Raw genomic sequence first — 20335 nt, forward strand, 5'->3', positions numbered from 1 at the left:
CATTCCCACCATCCCTCCGCCCCGATCGCTGACCCCTTCACTTCTGTTAACCCCTTCACTCCCGCCATCCCTCTGCCCTGATCGCTGACCCCGTCACTCCTGTTAACCCCCCGCCCCGATTGCTGACCCCGTCACTCCCGTTAACCCCGTCACTCCCGCCATCCTCCTGCCCTGATCGCCAACCCCGTCACTCCCATTAACCCCCCGCCCGATCGCCGACCCCGTCACTCCCATTAACCCCCCGACCCGATCGCCGACCCCGTCACTCCCATTAACCCCCTGCCCCGATCGCCGACCCAGTCACTCCTGTTAACCCCTTCATTCCCACCATCCCTCCGCCCCGATCGCCGACCCAGTCACTCCTGTTAACCCCTTCATTCCCACCATCCCCCCGCCCCGATCGCCGACCCAGTCACTCCTGTTAACCCCTTCACTCCCACCATCCCCCTGCCCCGATCGCCGACCCCGTCACTCCTGTTAACCCCTTCACTCCCGTTAACCCCCCACCCCGATCGCCGACCCCGTCACTCCTGTTAACCCCTTCATTCCCACCATCCCCCCGCCCCGATCGCCGACCCAGTCACTCCTGTTAACCCCTTCACTCCCACCATCCCCCTGCCCCGATCGCCGACCCCGTCACTCCTGTTAACCCCTTCACTCCCGTTAACCCCCCACCCCGATCGCCGACCCCGTCACTCCTGTTAACCCCTTCACTCCCACCATCCCCCTGCCCCAATCGCCGACCCCGTCACTCCTGTTAACCCCTTCACTCCCGCCATCCCCCTGCCCCGATGGCCCCCCTCCTTCACTCCTGCCAACCCCCGCCCCGATCGCCGACCCTGTCACTCCCGTTAACCCCTTCACCCCCTGCTTTTGGGAGGCATTGGTGCTCGGAGCCGGCTCAGCCGGGGACCCTGCGGTGGGGGCGGACGCTGGTGCCAGGCTGGAGTCCCCAGCGGGTGGAGGCCCCGACTAGCAAACGAATCGCTACGTGACACCCCGAGATCAACGCAGCCCCCCCCCCCCCGGGCCCAGGTGGGTCCCAAGGGCGGGGCGGGGGCGGCTCCGCCAGGCTGCCCCCGCCCCAATCCGCCCCGCCCCGCCCCTCCCCTCCCCGGAGCAGGGCGCGGAGCGGTGCGCGCTGGCGGCGGCTCCCGTCCCGCCCGGCCCCGCCATGGCCCCGCCCGGCCCCGGCCGCTTCCAGTTCGCCATCGACCGCGGCGGCACCTTCACCGACATCTTCGCGCGCTGCCCCGGCGGCCGCGTCCGCGTCCTCAAGCTGCTCTCGGAGGACCCGGCGCGGTACCGCGACGCGCCCACCGAGGGCATCCGCCGCGTGCTGCGGGAGGTGCGCGCCGGGCCGCCTGCCGGGGGGGTGAGGGGCCCGGGGGGGGTGTGCCGGGGGGGTAAGGGACCCCTGGGGGGGGGGCGTTCCCGGCGCGGGGGGTAAGGGGCCCGGGGGGTGTGTGCCCGGGGGGTAAGGGGCCCGGGGGGGGGGCGTTCCCGGCGCGGGGGGTAAGGGGCCCCTGGGGGGGTGCCCGGGGGGGAGTAAGGGGCCCCTCGGGGGGGGTGTGCCCGGGGGGGGGTAAGGGGCCCCTGGGGGGGGCGTTCCCGGCGCGGGGGGTAAGGGGCCCCTGGGGGGGTGCCCGGGGGGGAGTAAGGGGCCCCTCGGGGGGGGTGTGCCCGGGGGGGGTAAGGGGCCCCTGGGGGGGGCGTTCCCGGCGCGGGGGGTAAGGGGCCCGGGGGGGGTAAGGGGCCCCTGGGGGGGGCGTTCCCGGCGCGGGGGGTAAGGGGTCCGGGGGGGGGCGTGCCTGGGGCGTGGAGGGCGCGTACTGCGCTGGGCCACCCTCACTTCCTGGGCTTGGCTCCCCGTTTGCCCCACAGCCCAGGCACATGGCTCTGCAGGTTGCCCTGGGTCCTTCCTGGGCTGCACCAAGCTGGCCCCAGCACCGCAGCCTGGCAGCCCCGGGCAGGCCCCAGTCCCGGGTTGCCGCAGCCTCAGGCTTTGCCCCTCCCCCGGGGCGCTAGGTGCCGGGCCGGGGTGCAGCACCCCCTGCTGTTCCCATGGCCGTGGTCATGCTGGGTCCTGGTGTATGAGGGGCCCCCAGGTCAGAGCCCTGGGCTGGGACCCACACTTCACTGGTTCGCATTGGCCCACTCCCTGCCGCTCTGTGCCTCGGTTTCCCCATTGGCACACCAGGGCCAGCACTCCCCCATCCATGGGCATGAGGTGCTGGGAGCTGCCCGGAGGGGGTTGCTCGCCGTGACCCACAGCCCCCCCCAGGAATGTGGCAGCCCCCTGCCCGGCGACCGGCCCCTGGACGCGTCCCAGATCGAGTGGATCCGCATGGGGACGACGGTGGCCACCAACGCCCTGCTGGAGCGCAAGGGCGAGCGCATCGCCCTGCTCGTCACCAAGGGCTTCCGGGACCTTCTGTACATCGGCAACCAGGCCCGGCCCCAGCTCTTTGACCTGGTGAGTCCCCGGCCCCGCGCCTCCCGGCCAGCCAGGCTGCGACGCCGGCTCCGGCTTGGCGGGGCCTCAGCTGCCCGGGCCAAGGAGCTCCGAGGCGGGGCAGGCCGGTGGCTGGGGATTGGCTGGGGCGCCGGGCGGGGCGCTCTCTGGACCCCTGCCCAGGCAGCCCCTGTCCACCGACCCAGAGCCAATGGCTGGGGAGCTCGGTGCAAGGAGCCTGGACCACGTTCCCCAGCTAATCTCCCCGCTGCCGGGGCCTCCCTTTATCTGCCCTTGGCTGGTGCTGGGCCCTGCCAGGCACAGGCCCCCCAGCCCTGGGGCTGCCCTGCCTGTTTGCACGTGGCCTGGGCTGAGCCTTTAATCCTCCCGGTTGCTCCTGGACCCCACCCCCTTCCCAGCATCTGCCTCTTGCAAAGCCCTTTGATCCCGGGCCTGTGGCCTGGGGCGAGCGGGGTGGGATGCTGGGGGAGGGGCAGAGGGAGGTCGGAGCCCTGGGCAGCCATTTCTGGGGGGCAGGAGCTGCCTCCAGGGCGATGTGGGCGGGGGTAGAAAGAGGGCCCCGGGGCCCTTGCGTGCGGAGCTGGGGAGCAGGTGGGAGCCTGGGACTCACCCTGTAGGGAGGGGGTGAGGCAAGGCCTGGGGGGCTCACACCCGGAGCACGGGGCCCCAGGGCACACGCCCCAGCCCCCGAGGAATGCGCCGGGGGGGGCAGCCAAAGACAGTGATGGTCCAGGAGGGGCCCCAGCATCTTCACGCTGGTGCCTGACCGGCGGGGGGGGGATCCCTGGGCGGGCCGGGGGCTGCCGCTGGAGTGACGGGCCGCTCTCCCCGGGGTCGCCAGGCGGTGGCGGTGCCCGACATGCTCTACGAGGAGGTGGTGGAGGTGGACGAGCGGCTGATCCTGCACCAAGCCGGCTGCCAGCTCCCCGGGGCCGAGCTCGGCCCGGTGGTCACAGGTTGGTGTTCGGAGCCGGGGCAGAGTGGGGGCTGTCAGGGCGGGGGGCCGGCTGGCCCGCTCCTGGGGCGGCCCCGGGCAGTGCCATGGAGGGTCCCACCCTGACCCTTCGGGGCTCCCAGCTTTGCCTGGTCCTTGGGGAGCTAGGGTTACTCTCCGGGGGGGGGGGGAGTAATTCTCAGTGGCTGCTTGTGTTCCCATAGGGGGTGGGTCCTCCCTGCTCCCCCCGAGCTCGTCCGAGGGCACCCTGACGCTGACCCCTAGGTGGCCATGGCCTCTGCGGGCTGGTGCCCTTGGACCCGGGGGCGGGTTACAGCACTTCAAGCTCCTGCGCCCCCCAGCCCCGCTGTCACGCCACGGCCGCCCTGCTGGGAACCCACGTGGTGAGGGAACCTCACGGGGCCTTGGGCCCCCCAGGGTCTGTAGCTTGGGTGCGAGGAGCATGGAAGCCAAGGCCAGCAAACCCCAAGGGGGCGGGAGAGAAGCCACCAGCCCAGGTATTTACTCCTAGGCAGTGCCCAGGCAAGGGGGGCCAACCACCCCAATATTCAGTCAGAGACACCAAATGATTCTTTGCTTCAGCCTTCACGGCCGAGGATTCGGGGAGACCCCCGCACCCGAGCCGTCCTTTGTACTGACATCTCAGGAACTCTGATTGAGGGTGAGACGGCGCGTTGGGGTCCCCCGTCTCCTGCACCCCGAAATGGCACAAACAGGCTGCACCAGCCGGGGGAATAGAGGAAGTTTATTGCCTCTCCAGGATACAGCACAGCACAGATGTAGTCTGGTCACAGAGCTGGGCTAGGATGCCTCAGGCCCCCTTGAGATGGGGGAGACTGGGCCCCTAAACTCCAGCCCCTGTCCCTAGGCTGTCCCCTCCATGCTCCCAGACAACAACTAACTAACCCTCTTCCAGCCCTGCCCCCCAGCCAGGGCAGCATCCCCCTTCCTTTGTTCCTCTCCATGGGGGGTGTCTGGCCACTGGTTTGCATAGTGACTCATCCTGTTCTGCTGGGTCCTGGTACCCACGGCAGCCAGTGGGGGTTCCCCCAGAGCCAGCAGCATAGAAACCAGCCAGGTCCCCCCACTACGTCACACGGGGTCATTAGAGGAGGTTTTGGAACAAACTGAGAAACTTCCCAGTAACAAGCCACCGGGCCCAGCCGGCGCTCAGCGGTGGTGTGGAACCTCCTTTAAACCAGCCACTGTAGCAATGACGGGAAGAGAGCTAACGTGACCCCAGTCTTTAAGAAGGGCTCTAGAGGCGATCCTGGCGATTCCAGGCCGGTAAGGCGAACGTCAGTACCTGGCAATTAGTTGAAACGATAGTAAGAATCAAATCAGACACCTGGATGAACATAGTTTGTTGGGGGAAGTCGGCATGGTTTGTGTCCAGGGAAATGCTGCCTCGCTAATCTGCAGAAGGGGCCGTGCCCAGGAAAGCTCAGGGTGCTCTGTTAGTCTGTGCGGTGCTAGCCGGCTAGTTTGTTGTTTTAAGTTCACTCTGCTAGAATTCCTTGGGGGGGTCAGTAAACGTGCACCAGGGGGATCCGGTGGCTGTCGTGCACTTAGATTGTCAGAGAGGCAAGGTGCCTCCCCACAGGCTCTTACGCTGCCGTGGGTGAGAGGGAAGGCCCCTTCATGGACTGAGAGCTGGTTAAAAGCCAGGAAGCCGGGGGTAGGAATGAAAGGTCAGTTTTCGGAATGGAGGGGTAACTAGTGGGGTCCCCCAAGGGTCTGTCCTGGTGTGTTGGGGGGTCCCCGACCCTGCACCCCCTCTGCAGCCAGACGTGACTCTCGGGCGGCCAGTCGAGTGGAAGGTTTTATTGGTTCCCAGGGACAGGATCCATGTTCCGCAGGCTCCGAGAGCCGCAGCCTGATTCCTCTCGGGGGAAGGGCTCCCAGGTCTTCCAGGCCCCTTCCCTGCTCCAAGCCTCATCTCTCCTCCTCCTCAGGCCCCAGCCCGCCTCTCCTTTGTCTCCCTTCCTGGGCCGGAGTTGTGATCTGTTTCTGGGCCCAGTGCACATCCGGAGGGAGACCTCAGGAACCCCCACGGCGCAGAACGAAGCCGGGGTTACATCACCCCCATAGGCCACACCTGGGGCTCACCCTAGGCCGTGATCTGGGGGGGGCAGGGAGGTGGCAACGCTTGCAGATGACACTAACAGCTCAAGGTAGCTGGGGCCACAGCAGACTGGGCAGAGCGTCCGAAGGGTCCCACCACCCTGAGCGAGCGGGAGATGAAACGTCCCGTTGCTGAGTCGTGCACGTTGGGAAACGTGATCCCAGCTACACGTGCAAAGTGATGGGGACTCCTTTGGCTGGGCTGCGCCGGAGCCCCTGGGGTCGCTGTGGGCGGTTCTCTGCAGCGTGTCGGGAATCCTGCGAGAGGGGCTAGCGGGTGAGACGATCCCTCGTTGCCTCTCCTAAACCCTGGCACGCTCACAGCTGCAATCCTGCGCCCGGGGCTCGCCCCTCCCCTGAGGGATCTCAGCATTGGAGAAGGTTCAAAACGGGCCACAGACACGATGGGGGGGGAGGTTGGAGCTGTGACCGGGGTGGGAGCCCCTGGGCCCTGCAGCCCCGTCCTCAGCCAGGCAGGACACTCAGGCGCCAGGGAGAACAGAAGGTCTGTTGGCTCCCAGGGACACGGCGTAGCTCAGACCTGTCAGCACAGGGACCAGAAGCCGCCAGCCCGGCCCGTCTTGGGGAGGGGGACCCAGGCCCTGGGCCCCTCCTGCATTCTCACCCTCAGCACCTGGTCCCAGCCCTGCCCTTGTCCCTTCCCAGCAAAAAGCGGTCACCTGGTTGCACCCCCCCACCGAGGCTCAGATTACAGAAAGTCGGGGCCATTGTGTACGTGCTGGACTGGGGCAGCCTCCCTCGCTGAGTCACACCCAACGCACCCATCCCCAGCCGGGCAGCGATGCCGTGCTCAGGGAAACTGAGGCACACACCGGGGGTTACTACAAGACAGCAGAACTCATGCCACATAACAAAGTGAACAGAACAAATACACACCCCACTTAGTCACAGGAACAGGTGCCATGTGAAGAGATTAAAAAGACGGGGACCTCTCCGCTTCCAAGCGAGGCGGCTAAGGCCATGTCGACACATGAATTATGCAAATGAGATGGCGATAGTCCACACTTCACCGCATTTGCAGTGTAGACATAGCCTGGGGGGGCTAGGAGACAGGTCTATAAAATAATGGCGGGTGTGGGGTGACTAAGGGAAAGTGATCGACTTGTTCCCAGAGCACGAAATGAAGTGAACGGGTGGCAGGTTTAAAGCAAACAAAAGGAAGTTTCCTTCACTCAGGCTGCGTCTACGCTGCAGGCTTTGTGCGAGAGCACGGCCACGCTGCCATGCGCTTTGCGCACGAGCATCCACGGCAGCATGGACGCTGTCTTGCGCAAGGACGCTCGGAGGGCCATTCTGTTGCCCGTGCACGCTGCCTTCTTGCGCAAAAAGCCTGCAGTGTAGAGGTAGCCCCAGTGCGCAGTCGACCTGTGGAACTCCTTGCTGCAGGATGTTGTGAAGACCAGGACTTTGACAGCATTCAAACAAGTTAAATGAATTCTGGGGAAGTTAGAGCGCAGCGCCAGAGGGCTTTGCCTGGGCGCGTTTGTAGGGACAGCAGAGGTTGGGGGGTGCTAAGTTTGTTTATGGGTAGATGGCTGGCTCCTGGGTGCACCCTCAAGTGCTCAAGGTGGACGGGGGCGGGTGGCTGCTCATCCCTGGCTCAGACCTGGGCCCCTTCCCGGCAGCTCCCAGCGTGGTTTGGAGGCCTCAGTACTTTGGGGACCGGCGCTGGGTTTATTGGCCTGGTGATGGCTGAGCCGGGGGTGGGTGGCTTGGCCCTTGGCACGGGGAGTGGCGCTTCCTGTGCCCCCTGTCAGGCTGCTCCTGCCGTGGACTCGCTGGTCTCCATTCGGGCTCCCTGCCCATCTGGGCTTGGGGTGCGGCCGGGGGCTTCCCTTGTCTGGGCCTTCCTCGGCCCCCGTGCCTGTAACCCTTCCGGCTGGGGCCCAGAGCTGGCAGTAGCATTGGTGTCTGCCCTGCGCCGGGGCCCTCAGCTCCGTCCCTCCCCAGGCGTGACGGGGGACTCGCTGGTGGTGCAGCGCCCCGTGGACCTGGCCTTGCTGCGCAGGGACCTGCAGCGGCTGCTGGCGCGGGGGATCCAGAGCCTGGCTGTGGTGCTGCTGCATTCCTACACGTGAGTCCCTGGGGGCCCTGGGTGCGGGCGGGAGCCCTTCGCCCTGCAGGTGGGGGCTGAGCTGAGCCCCGTGGGGGCCGCCCCCCCCCGCGCTGTGGTCGCAGCCAGTCGGGGCTGGAGCCTGTCGCTCCGAAGTCAGTGCCACCCCCGGGCACTTCAGCTGGGTGCCTGGGCCGTGCTGGGCAGCCTGACTCTCTCCCTGGCAGCTGGCCGGCCCACGAGCGGCAGGTGGAGGCGCTGGCCCGCGAGCTGGGCTTCCAGCAGGTGTCGCTCTCCTCGGCCGTGATGCCCATGGTGCGGGTGGTGCCGCGTGGTTTCACCGCCTGCGCCGACGCCTACCTCACCCCCTGCATCCGGCGCTACCTGGACAGCTTCCGCGCCAGCTTCGCCCAGCAGCTGCAGGTGAGCCCGGTGCCCCAGCGGCTGGGGGGCAGCGCCCCAAACTGCCCCCCTGAGCCAGACAGACCTGGGCCTTCTCGCCCCCCCACATGGACTCATCTGCCCCCCCAGTCCATGCCAGGTCCCACCTGGCGCCAGGCTCACCTGCTCCCTCTGGCTCCCCCTGCAGGACAGCCAGGTGCTCTTCATGCGCTCTGACGGGGGCCTGACCCCCATGGAGCAGTTCTGTGGCTCCCGGGCCGTCCTGTCGGGGCCCGCCGGCGGCGTCGTGGGCTACGCGCTCACCACCTACAGCCGGGAGGAGGGGCAGCCTGTGATCGGCTTCGACATGGGAGGTGGGTGCTGCCCCCAGGGTCTGCCTGGGGATGGAGCCGGGGCTCCCGGCCTGGCCGGGCTGTGGGGAAGGTGCTGACTGGGTCCCCCGCAGGCACCTCGACGGACGTCAGCCGCTACGCCGGCGAGTACGAGCACGTCTTCGAGGCCACCATGGCTGGGGTCAGCATCCAGGCCCCGCAGCTGGACATCAACACTGTGGCGGCCGGCGGCGGCTCCATGCTCTTCTTCCGGTGGGTGTCTGCCCGGGTCGCCGGGTGTCACGGAGTGGGGGGGTCACCGGGCCGGCACCCCACCCACAGCCAGGCGGGACTCTCAGGCGGCAGGTAGAAGAGAAGGTCTGTGGGTCCCAAGGACACGGCGTGGCTCAGACTTGTTGGTACAGGAGCCCCCAGCCCAGCCCAGCCCAGGGGGAAGGGGGCCAGAATCAGGTCTCTGGGCCCCCGCCGAGCTCCCCAGGAAGCCCAGCTCCCCTCTCCCTGAGCCAGCAGAAAACTAAACTCACCCCCCAGCAACTGGTCCCAGCCCCCAGGCTGCCCCACCCCCGCCTTTGTGCGATCTGCTGTCCCGCCTGGCCTCCCCCTCCTGCAGATAGTGCTGCAGTGCCCGGGAAACTGAGGCACACACAGAGTTACTGCAGCACAGTGGAGTCACACACAGCACCACGAGAGTGAATAGGAAACCGAGCGAATACAGTCCCCTCTGCGTCACACCAGCCCCATCCCCGGCCGCCCTGGGCCCTCGGCTGTGCCGCCCTTTCCTGGCAGTCGGGTGGAGTGTCCCGGCCTGGCCTTTGGGGGCTCTGTGCCCCAAACCCCAGCCTGGCCCTAGGAGCTGGTCACGGGGCTCCTGGCCCTTTGAGTTCATTGATCTCCTGGGGCTGGCGCGTGCCCCTGCCCGGTTTGGCTCACTGGCCAGGCACGGGGCCGTACCACGTCCTGCCCGGCCACGGGGCCGTACCACGTCCTGCCCGGCCACGGGGCCGTACCACGTCCTGCCCGGCCACGGGGCCGTACCACGTCCTGCCCGGCCACGGGGCCGTACCACGTCCTGCCCGGCCACGGGGGTGACGCCGCATCCCAGTCACGGGGCCGTACCTCTTCCTGCCCGGAAGGGGGTGACGGTATGTCCTGGGCATGGGGCCGTACCTCGTCCTGCCCGGAAGGGGGTGACGGCGTGTCTGGGGCTGGCGCGTGCTGCAGTAACATGTCCCCCCGTCTTTCCCAGGTCCAGGCTGTTTGTGGTTGGTCCTGAGTCCGCAGGGGCCCATCCCGGCCCGGCCTGCTACAGGAAGGGTGAGGCCGTGGCGTGGCGCGGCGTGGGGGGGGGGCAGGGAGGGGGCGAGGTAGCGACTGACCCCGGGTCCTTGCAGGGGGACCCCTGACGGTGACTGACGCCAACCTGTGCCTGGGCCGCCTGCTGCCCCACTACTTCCCCCGCATCTTCGGGCCGGGCGAGGACCAGCCGCTGGCGCGGGAGGCCAGCTGGGAGGCCTTCCAGGCGCTGACGGCCCGCGTGAACGCCTCCCTGGCCGGCCAGGCCCCGGGCCCCCCCTCCCCGCTCACCGTGGAGCAGGTGGCCATGGGCTTCATCCGCGTGGCCAACGAGAGCATGTGCCGGCCCATCCGCTCCCTGACCCAGGTAGGGCTGGCCCCCCCCGCCCCCGCTGCCCTGCCTGCACGGGGGCAGGGCCAGGCCTGGGCCCGAGCGCCCCCAGTTCTGCGCAGGCCACGCCAGGGACTCTACCCCAGGGGAGGGGGGACAAGTCGGGGCTCGGCTCACTGCAGGGGGTGGGGGTCCCTGGGTCTCCCCGGTGGGGTGGGGGCGGGGCGTGCTGGCCCCGTGGGTGATGCTCGCTTTGGTTCCGGCAGGCCAGGGGCCACGACACCTCGCACCATGTGCTGGCCTGTTTCGGGGGCGCCGGGGGGCAGCATGCCTGTGCCATCGCCCGGGCGCTGGGCATGAGGCGGGTGTTCATCCACAAGTAGGTACCGGGCAGTGGGGGGGAGGGGGAAGCAGAGATCACTGCTCCCCCAGGGGCCTGTCGGGGCAGGTACGAGGCCCCCCAGGGCTGGGCAGGGCTGGGAATACCAGCCCGGTGGTTCTCTGGGGAGCCCACTGGCTGCGCAGGGGCCAGGCTCCTTTTGGTAGGGGGCTGATTTTAGGGTCCCTGCTGCAGCAGTGCAGGTGTTAGAGGCTAAGAGGGAGCAGAGCCAGGTGCCGGGACGGGGCACCGCGGGGTCAGGGGCCGTGGGGAGCAGGGCCGGGCCCCAGGAAGGGGCACCGCGGGGTCAGGGGCCGTGGGGAGCAGGGCCGGGCCCCAGCATGGGGCACCGCGGGGTCAGGGGCCGTGGGGAGCAGGGCCGGGCCCCAGCACGGGGCACCGCGGGGTCAGGAGCCGCGGGGAGCAGGGCCGGGCCCCAGCACGGGGCACCGCGGGGTCAGGAGCCGTGGGGAGCAGGGCCGGGCCCCAGCACGGGGCACCGCGGGGTCAGGGGCCGTGGGGAGCAGGGCCGGGCCCCAGCACGGGGCACCGCGGGGTCAGGGGCCGTGGGGAGCAGGGCCGGGCCCCAGCACGGGGCACCGCGGGGTCAGGAGCCGCGGGGAGCAGGGCCGGGCCCCAGCACGGGGCACCGCGGGGTCAGGGGCCGTGGGGAGCAGGGCCGGGCCCCAGCACGGGGCACCGCGGGGTCAGGGGCCGTGGGGAGCGGGGCCGGGCCCCAGCACGGGGCACCGCGGGGTCAGGGGCCGTGGGGAGCGGGGCCGGGCCCCAGCATGGGGCACCGCGGGGTCAGGGGCCGTGGGGAGCGGGGCCGGGCCCCAGCACGGGGCACCGCGGGGTCAGGAGCCGTGGGGAGCGGGGCCGGGCCCCAGCACGGGGCACCGCGGGGTCAGGAGCCGTGGGGAGCGGGGCCGGGCCCCAGCACGGGGCACCGCGGGGTCAGGAGCCGCGGGGAGCGGGGCCGGGCCCCAGCACGGGGCACCGCGGGGTCAGAGGCCGTGGGGAGCAGGGCCGGGCCCCAGCACGGGGCACCGCGGGGTCAGGGGCCGTGGGGAGCAGGGCCGGGCCCCAGCACGGGGCACCGCGGGGTCAGGGGCGGTGGGGAGCAGGGCCGGGCCCCAGCACGGGGCACCGCGGGGTCAGGAGCCGCGGGGAGCAGGGCCGGGCCCCAGCACGGGGCACCGCGGGGTCAGGGGCCGTGGGGAGCAGGGCCGGGCCCCAGCACGGGGCACCGCGGGGTCAGGAGCCGCGGGGAGCAGGGCCGGGCCCCAGCATGGGGCACCGCGGGGTCAGGGGCCGTGGGGAGCAGGGCCGGGCCCCAGCACGGGGCACCGCGGGGTCAGGAGCCGCGGGGAGCAGGGCCGGGCCCCAGCATGGGGCACCGCGGGGTCAGGGGCCGTGGGGAGCAGGGCCGGGCCCCAGCACGGGGCACCGCGGGGTCAGGGGCCGTGGGGAGCAGGGCCGGGCCCCAGCACGGGGCACCGCGGGGTCAGGGGCCGTGGGGAGCAGGGCCGGGCCCCAGCATGGGGCACCGCGGGGTCAGGGGCCGTGGGGAGCAGGGCCGGGCCCCAGCACGGGGCACCGCGGGGTCAGGGGCCGTGGGGAGCAGGGCCGGGCCCCAGCACGGGGCACCGCGGGGTCAGGGGCCGTGGGGAGCGGGGCCGGGCCCCAGCATGGGGCACCGCGGGGTCAGGGGCCGTGGGGAGCGGGGCCGGGCCCCAGCACGGGGCACCGCGGGGTCAGGGGCCGTGGGGAGCGGGGCCGGGCCCCAGCACGGGGCACCGCGGGGTCAGGGGCCGTGGGGAGCGGGGCCGGGCCCCAGCACGGGGCACCGCGGGGTCAGGGGCCGTGGGGAGCGGGGCCGGGCCCCAGCACGGGGCACCGCGGGGTCAGGGGCCGTGGGGAGCGGGGCCGGGCCCCAGCACGGGGCACCGCGGGGTCAGGGGCCGCGGGGAGCAGGGCCGGGCCCCAGCACGGGGCACCGCGGGGTCAGGGGCCGTGGGGAGCAGGGCCGGGCCCCAGCACGGGGCACCGCGGGGTCAGGGGCCGTGGGGAGCAGGGCCGGGCCCCAGCACGGGGCACTGCGGGGTCAGGGGCCGTGGGGAGTGGGGCCGGGCCCCAGCACGGGGCACCGCGGGGTCAGGGGCCGTGGGGAGCGGGGCCGGGCCCCAGCACGGGGCACCGCGGGGTCAGGGGCCGTGGGGAGCGGGGCCGGGCCCCAGGAAGGGGCACCGCGGGGGGCAGGGGGCCGTGAGGAATGGGGGGGCCTTGGGGAATGGGGGGGCCCAGGACGGGGCGCATGGGGCCATGGAGAGTGGGGGGCCTTGGGGAGCAGGGCTGGGCCCCAGGACGGGGCACCACGGGGGGCAGGGGCCCATGGAGAGTGGGGGGCCTTGGGGAGCAGGGTTGGGCCCCAGGACAGGGCACCGCGGGGGGCAGGGGGCCGTGGGGAACGGGGGGGCCCAGGACGGGACGTAGGGGGCCATGGAGAGTGGGGGGCCGTGGGGAGCAGGGCTGGGCCCCAGGACGGGGCACCACTGGGGGCAGGGGCCCATGGAGAGTGGGGGGGCCGTGGAGAATGGGGGGGCCCAGGACGGGGCGCAGGGGGCCGTGGGGAGCAGGGCTGGGCCCCAGGACGGGGCACCGCGGGGGGCAGGGGGCCGTGGGGAACGGGGGGGGCCCAGGACGGGGCGCAGGGGGCCGTGGGGAGCAGGGCCGGGCCCCGGGACGGGGCACCGCGGGAGGCAGGAGACGGGTGGCTGCTATGCTCCGGCGCGGGCGGGCAGACCCTGGGGCGGAGCCGGGGCCGGCGGGAGCTGCTGACGCGGGGCCCTTGCAGGCACAGCGGGATCCTGTCGGCCTACGGGCTGGCCCTGGCGGACGTGGTGCACGAGGCCCAGGAGCCCTGCTCCCTGCGCTACGAGCCCGGGGCCTTCGGCCAGCTGGACCAGCGCATCGCGGCGCTGGAGGCCGAGTGCGTGCGGGCCCTGCAGGCCCAGGGCTTTGCCAGGTACGGCGCCGCGTGCCCGGAGCCGCGGGTACCGCTGGGCCCGCAGGGACCGCCCGGGGGTCTGAATGGGAGAAAAGGAGGTTTTGTCCTGTTGGAAACAGCGGGGCGTGGGCGGGCTGTGGGCGGATGGGCTCCTCGCCCCACCGGGCGGCTGGGGGGCCTCGTGGCACACAGCCGGCATGCGGGCGGTTGGCGGGTGTTTGGGGGGGGCGGTTCTGGCACACTGCCAGCACGCTGGTGGTCATGGAGTGTTTGGGGGGGCAGGCTCGGGAGCGGTGGGGGGGCGCTCTGGCAGGCTGTCATGGGGTGTTTGGGGGGAAGCTGGGGGGTGAGCTTGGGGGGGTTCTCGGGGGCTGGCATGCAGGCGGTCGTGGGGTGTTTGGGGGAAGCTGGGGGGTGATCTTGGGGGGGTTCTCGGGGGCTGGCATGCAGGTGGTTGTGGGGTGTTTGGGGGAAGCTGGGGGGTGAGCTTGGGGGGATTCACGGGGGCTGGCATGCGGGCGGTCGTGGGGTGTTTGGGGGGAAGCTGGGGGCCGGCGTGCGGGCGGTCGTGGGGTGTTTGGGAGGAAGCTGGGGGCCGGCGTGCGGGCGGTCGTGGGGTGTTTGTTTGGGGGGAAGCTGGGGGCCGGCGTGTGGGGGTTTTCAGGGGCTGGCATGCGGGCGGTCGTGGGGTGTTTGGGGGGAAGCTGGGGGCCGGCGTGTGGGCGGTCGTGGGGTGTTTGTTTGGGGGGAAGCTGGGGGCCGGCGTGTGGGCGGTCGTGGGGTGTTTGTTTGGGGGGAAGCTGGGGGCCGGCGTGCGGGCGGTCGTGGGGTGTTTGTTTGGGGGGAAGCTGGGGGCCGGCGTGCGGGCGGTCGTGGGGGGTTCGGGGGGAAGCTGGGGGCCGGCGTGCGGGCGGTCGTGGGGGGTTCGGGGGGAAGCTGGGGGCCGGCGTGCGGGCGGTCGTGGGGGGTTCGGGGGGAAGCTGGGGGCCGGCGTGCGGGCGGTCGTGGGGGGTTCGGGGGGAAGCTGGGGGCCGGCGTGCGGGCGGTCGTGGGGGGGTTCGGGGGGAAGCTGGGGGCCGGCGTGCGGGCGGTCGTGGGGGGGTTCGGGGGGAAGCTGGGGGCCGGCGTGCGGGCGGTCGTGGGGGGGTTCGGGGGGAAGCTGGGGGCCGGCGTGCGGGCGGTCGTGGGGGGGTTCGGGGGGAAGCTGGGGGCCGGCGTGCGGGCGGTCGTGGGGGGGTTCGGGGGGAAGCTGGGGGCCGGCGTGCGGGCGGTCGTGGGGGGGTTCGGGGGGAAGCTGGGGGCCGGCGTGCGGGCGGTCGTGGGGGGTTCGGGGGGAAGCTGGGGGCCGGCGTGCGGGCGGTCGTGGGGGGTTCGGGGGGAAGCTGGGGGCCGGCGTGCGGGCGGTCGTGGGGGGTTCGGGGGGAAGCTGGGGGCCGGCGTGCGGGCGGTCGTGGGGGGGTTCGGGGGGAAGCTGGGGGCTGGCGTGCGGGCGGTCGTGGGGGGGTTCGGGGGGAAGCTGGGGGCCGGCGTGCGGGCGGTCGTGGGGGGGTTCGGGGGGAAGCTGGGGGCCGGCGTGCGGGCGGTCGTGGGGGGGTTCGGGGGGAAGCTGGGGGCCGGCGTGCGGGCGGTCGTGGGGGGTTCGGGGGGAAGCTGGGGGCCGGCGTGCGGGCGGTCGTGGGGGGTTCGGGGGGAAGCTGGGGGCCGGCGTGCGGGCGGTCGTGGGGGGTTCGGGGGGAAGCTGGGGGCCGGCGTGCGGCCGGTCGTGGGGGGTTCGGGGGGAAGCTGGGGGCCGGCGTGCGGGCGGTCGTGGGGGGTTCGGGGGGAAGCTGGGGGCCGGCGTGCGGGCGGTCGTGGGGGGTTCGGGGGGGCGGGCAGGTTCGTGGGGCCCTTGGTGGCCGGCAGGCTCGTTGCGTAGCCCCCGGCTAAGCCGCCCTTCCCGCGCAGGTCTCAGATCAGCACAGAGCCCTTCCTGCACCTGCGCTATGACCACACGGACTGTGCCCTCATGTGCTCCGCCAAGGGGCACCCGGCCACTCCCGACTCCTGCCGAGCCGGGGACTTCGGCTCTGCCTTCTCCAGGAGGTGGGGCTCGCTCCCTGGGGCTGGGGCTGCCCCCCCCAATCAGGGGCTGGCCTGGGGGTGCTGTGCCCAGGGCTGCTCCCAGAATGACTGACGTGCACTGTGGGACGGTCCCGAGGGCCCAGGCTTAGTGGGAAGCAACCGCCGTAGGCCCGCTGGAGACATGACATGCCCTGCCCCGCCCCGCCTGCCCCGCCTGCCCCGCCCTGCCCTGCCCGGCGGCGTCTCCAGCGCAGCGTCTCCGGGCTAACGGCTGCCCTGCCCCGCCCCGCCCCGCCCCGCCCCGCCTGTCCCGCCCTGCCCTGCCCGGCGGCGTCTCCAGCGCAGCGTCTCCGCGCTAACGGCTGCCTGGCCCCGCCCCGCCCTGCCCTGCCCGTGTCTCCGGCGCCGCGTCTCTGGGCTAACGGCTGCCTGGCCCTGCCCCGCCCCGCCCTGCCCTGCCCGTGTCTCCGGCGCCGCGTCTCTGGGCTAACGGCTGCCTGGCCCTGCCCCGCCCCGCCCTGCCCTGCCCGTGTCTCCGGCGCCGCGTCTCTGGGCTAACGGCTGCCTGGCCCTGCCCTGCCCTGCCTGTGTCTCCGGCACAGTGTCTCCAGGCTAACAGCTGCCTGGCCCTGCCCTGCCCTGCCCTGCCCATGTCTCCGGCGCCGCGTCTCTGGGCTAACGGCTGCCTGGCCCTGCCCCGCCCTGCCCTGCCCGTGTCTCCGGCGCCGCGTCTCTGGGCTAACGGCTGCCTGGCCCTGCCCTGCCCTGCCTGTGTCTCCGGCACAGTGTCTCCAGGCTAACGGCTGCCTGGCCCTGCCCTGCCCTGCCCTGCCCATGTCTCCGGCGCCGCGTCTCTGGGCTAACGGCTGCCTGGCCCTGTCCTGCCCTGCCCTGCCTGTGTCTCCGGCACAGCGTCTCCAGGCTAACGGCTGCCTGGCCCTGCCCTGCCCTGCCTGGCGGCGTCTCCAGCGCAGCGTCTGGGCTCACGGCTCCCTGGCCCTGCAGGTACCTGAAGGAGTTTGGCTTCACCATCCCGGGGCGTCCGGTGCTGGTGGACGACGTGCGGGTGCGAGCCACAGGCAGCACCGGGATTGGCCGGGACGAGCCGGTCGCAGCCAGCGGGAGGCCCCCGCGCGTGGAGACGGTGAGAGCCAGGCAGCTGAGCTCGTCCCCCCCCCTCCCCAGGGCTGTTCCCAGAGCCTGGTGCCTGGCCCCCCAGCCAGAGACCGTGCTTCACTCCCAGGCCCCACCTGGTGGCTCGGCTCTGCCCTGACGGGGCTGCCCAGGGCACGCAGGGGCCTGCCGGTCTCCTCTCCTCGGCCGCGGGTGCCGTGTGCAGGGCAGGCTGGGGCCAGGCGTGGTCTGACTCTGCTGATCCTGCCCTGTGGGTCGGGACGGCTGCTCTAGGGCAGGACCAGTATCGGGGACTGGGGGGGGCTGGGCCCTGGTGTTCTCAGGGTATCTCCTCTTCTCCGGGGCAGGTAACCCGCTGCTATTTCACGGACGGCTACCTGGACACCCGCGTGTACCTGCTGGAGGACCTGCGCTCCGACCACTGCGTCCCCGGCCCCAGCATCATCATCGATCAGAACAGGTGGGGCTCAGCCGCCCGGTCCCGCACCGGCGCTGGGGGATGGGCGGGGGGCACGGCAGGGCAGGCTGGGGCGAGCAATGATGGGTGCGGGGGGGTGCCGTGGGGGCCCTCCCTGGGGGCTGGCAGTAACGCATCCCCGTCCCCCAGCACCATCCTCATCGAGCCGGGCTGCACGGCCTCCATCACGCCCCACGGGGACGTCAGCATTGCTGTGGGCTCCGAGCGGCCGCGACCCCCCAGCACCCAGCGCGACGCCATCCAGCTCTCCATCTTCTCCCACCGCTTCATGAGCATTGCAGGTGAGGCTGCTGCCCTGAGCCAGGCCCATTGCTGCCGCAGGGGGGCATGCTGCCCCGCCGGGGCCCTTGGGCAGGGAGCAGCCCCACGGCGCTTTATGCAGTGGGCTGCTGCTGGGGATGCTCTGCTCTGGGCACCAGGGAAGGGGGCTTACGTGCTGCCCCCGCCCCCGCATGGGTTCCAGCCAATAGGAGCAGAGAAATGGCGGAGGGGTCAGGACAGTGGGTGTGAAGCCCCCTTCCCCCCAGAGCAGAGAGCACAGGGAGCAGCCAGCCGCTTTGAGCAGCCTGGGCTGCTGGCAGGCAGGGAGCCTGCCTGGGGTCCTGCAGGGCTGTTGGCCAGCAGCCACCTGGGTAAGCGCCTCCCACAGCCCAACTCCCTGCCCAAGTCACCACCCAAGCCCTCTGCATCCCACGCCCCCAGGTCACACCTCCCTCCCAGACCCTACCCCCCTCCATAGGCACCGCTGTCCCAGCGTGAGACGGGGAAACAAACCACAGAACGTGCAAGCAAATCACTGCAGCACGTCCTCGTGCATCGCACGTCCAGGCGTATCACCAGTCCCCACCCACGCACGTGCTGCATGCGGCTGTGCCTGCAGATTCCGGTTTGGCCTGGGCTCCTGTGCCCGACTGTCCGCGCCGGCAGGAGCACTTGGCTTCCAGCGGCAGGGGCGTCTGTCTCAGCCCCTTAGGCTGGCGGAGCCGTGGCTCTGGCTCGTGTTTGCGTGGGCTGAGCCTGTGTTGCCGGCTTTGTCGGAAGCCCCCTGGTGCCACAGGCCTTTCTGCCCTGGGTCCCTGGCTCCACGGGGGAGCCCAGAGCCAGGTTCCGGCTCTCGCGCAGGCCGGAGAGGCCGGTTGAACGACGTTCCCCGGGCGCTGACGCCGGCCTGCACTGCGTGTGCCTGTCGGGTGGCGCGTTCCCCGGAGCCGGGCTGTGAACCCCGCTGCCCTGGCCCCATGCTCTCAAGGCCCATTCCCCACTCTGGTACGATAAATGCAGAAGTGGGGCCCGCGAAAGGGCCCCAAAACCTTCTCTACCAGCTTTGGTAGAAAGCTCCCCCCAAACCCTAAAAACCTCGATTTTGGGGCTAAAAAGCCGCCGCCACCACCAAGTGCTTTGAGCCCCAACGGGGTGGACACTTGAACCCAAGCCCAGGGCACCCCGAGCTCCTTTCCCCAAAGAGCTTAAAGCCGAAAGAGAAGATCCAAGCCGGCGTCTCTGCCCTGGGCCGAGGCTGCAGATCCTGCCAGGCTGCCCCAGGCGCAGACCGGAACCCTCCCAGGTTAAGAGAAAAGGAACGTTTAGGATCAAACCGTCGTCCTGTCGCACGTGAGACGGGGAGAGTCGCCGCTGCCTGTGCTCGCGGGCGCTCCCAGGGAAGGGAGGAAAACCCACTTGTGGCCGCGCAGGCGTCCGATCCCACGGCCCCCCGCAAACCGGCCAAAGCTGACGGCTGGGTCTAGGCTTTCCTGACACGTCTCTGTCTCGGGGCAGACGTGTCTTCAGTCTCCTCCCTACCTAGAGCAAAACTGGCCAGAGACAAAGGAGGGAAAACCCCGAATTCCTTTGTCCTCGTGGAGCGAGCAGTACCGGTCGTTCGGAACAGGAAGCCTAGTCCGAACTACCTAGTCCGGCCGCGTGGAGCCGCGGGCACGGAGTCCGCACTAGCGGGGATTTAAAAATGGCGCCGCCCGGCAACATGCAAATGAAGCCTGGGATATTTAAATCCCGGGCTTCATTTGCAACTTCGATTGCCTACATTAACCCCCCTAGTTCGGACTAGCCTTGCTACCCCACCTGCCTTGCTATTGGCTGACTGCTCCCTGGCTCGGAGCAGCGAACGCCTTAGTCCCCACCCCCCGTGACCGTGACAGACGCCCCTGGCTGCCGGTCCGCCTGGCCGTGGCTCCTACCAGCGGCTCGGGGCCCGACCCCAGAGGCAGCTGCATTTTGTACCGCCCCTGGCTCAGCGGCAGGGGGTGCTGACGGGTTCGGGGAGAGCTGCCTGGCCCGAGATGCACGGGCGGGAGCTGCAGGGACGGAGGCTCTTGCTCAACGGGCGTGTGCAGACAGGCTGGGCTGGGGCCCTGGGGGAGAGATGGGCCTGAAGCCAGCTGGGGGGGAGGCGCTCTGGGGAGCTGGTTGTGGGGCTGGGGCCCTGGGGAGCAGTTGGGCTCAGGACCAGTTGCGTCCTCGCCCCGCAGAGCAGATGGGCCGGATCCTGCAGAGAACGGCCATCTCCACCAACATCAAGGAGCGGCTGGACTTCTCCTGCGCCCTCTTTGGGCCGGACGGGGGGCTGGTGTCCAACGCGCCCCACATCCCCGTGCACCTGGGAGCCATGCAGGAGACCGTCCAGTTCCAGGTGAGCACAGCCCGCTTGGCCCCTCTGCCCTGCTCTGCGCTCCGGGGGCAGCGGCTCCCCCGGCCCCCAACCTTGCAGCTTCCCCGCGGCTCCCCTGGCCCTGCAGCTCCCCCAACCTTGCAGCTCCCCCGCAGCTCCCCCAACATTGCAGCTCCCCCGCAGCTCCCCCAACCTTGCAGCTTCCCCGCAGCTCCCCTGGCCCTGCAGCTCCCCCGCAGCTCCCCCAACCTTGCAGCTTCCCCGCGGCTCCCCTGGCCCTGCAGCTCCCCCGGCCCCCAACCTTGCAGCTTCCCCGCGGCTCCCCTGGCCCTGCAGCTCCCCCAACCTTGCAGCTCCCCCGCAGCTCCCCCAACCTTGCAGCTCCCCCGCAGCTCCCCCAACCTTGCAGCTTCCCCGTGGCTCCCCTGGCCCTGCAGCTCCCCCGCAGCTCCCCAACCTTGCAGCTTCCCCGCGGCTCCCCTGGCCCTGCAGCTCCCCGGCCCCCAACCTTGCAGCTTCCCCGCGGCTCCCCTGGCCCTGCAGCTCCCCCAACCTTGCAGCTCCCCCGCAGCTCCCCCAACCTTGCAGCTCCCCGCAGCTCCCCCAACCTTGCAGCTTCCCCGCGGCTCCCCTGGCCCTGCAGCTCCCCCAACCTTGCAG

General features: G+C 71.3%; 1 protein-coding gene across 1 annotated transcript; it reads left to right on the forward strand.

Annotated features, from left to right (window-relative positions):
- Positions 1-1115: 1115 nt before the first annotated feature.
- OPLAH (5-oxoprolinase, ATP-hydrolysing) lies at positions 1116-19950 on the forward strand (the record flags this gene model as incomplete). The annotated part of the gene is made up of 16 exons (XM_075914714.1): positions 1116-1348; positions 2285-2476; positions 3318-3432; positions 7527-7650; positions 7857-8052; positions 8219-8384; positions 8477-8615; positions 9610-9677; positions 9755-10023; positions 10254-10366; positions 13224-13394; positions 15321-15458; positions 16443-16581; positions 16919-17031; positions 17179-17330; positions 19536-19950. Coding segments are annotated over exons 1-16 (2684 nt in total), but the record flags the coding sequence as incomplete, so codon positions are not given.
- Positions 19951-20335: the final 385 nt, after the last annotated feature.

This window comes from Pelodiscus sinensis, unplaced genomic scaffold (assembly GCF_049634645.1).
Source record: "Pelodiscus sinensis isolate JC-2024 unplaced genomic scaffold, ASM4963464v1 ctg205, whole genome shotgun sequence".
Taxonomy (NCBI): Eukaryota; Metazoa; Chordata; order Testudines; family Trionychidae; genus Pelodiscus; species Pelodiscus sinensis.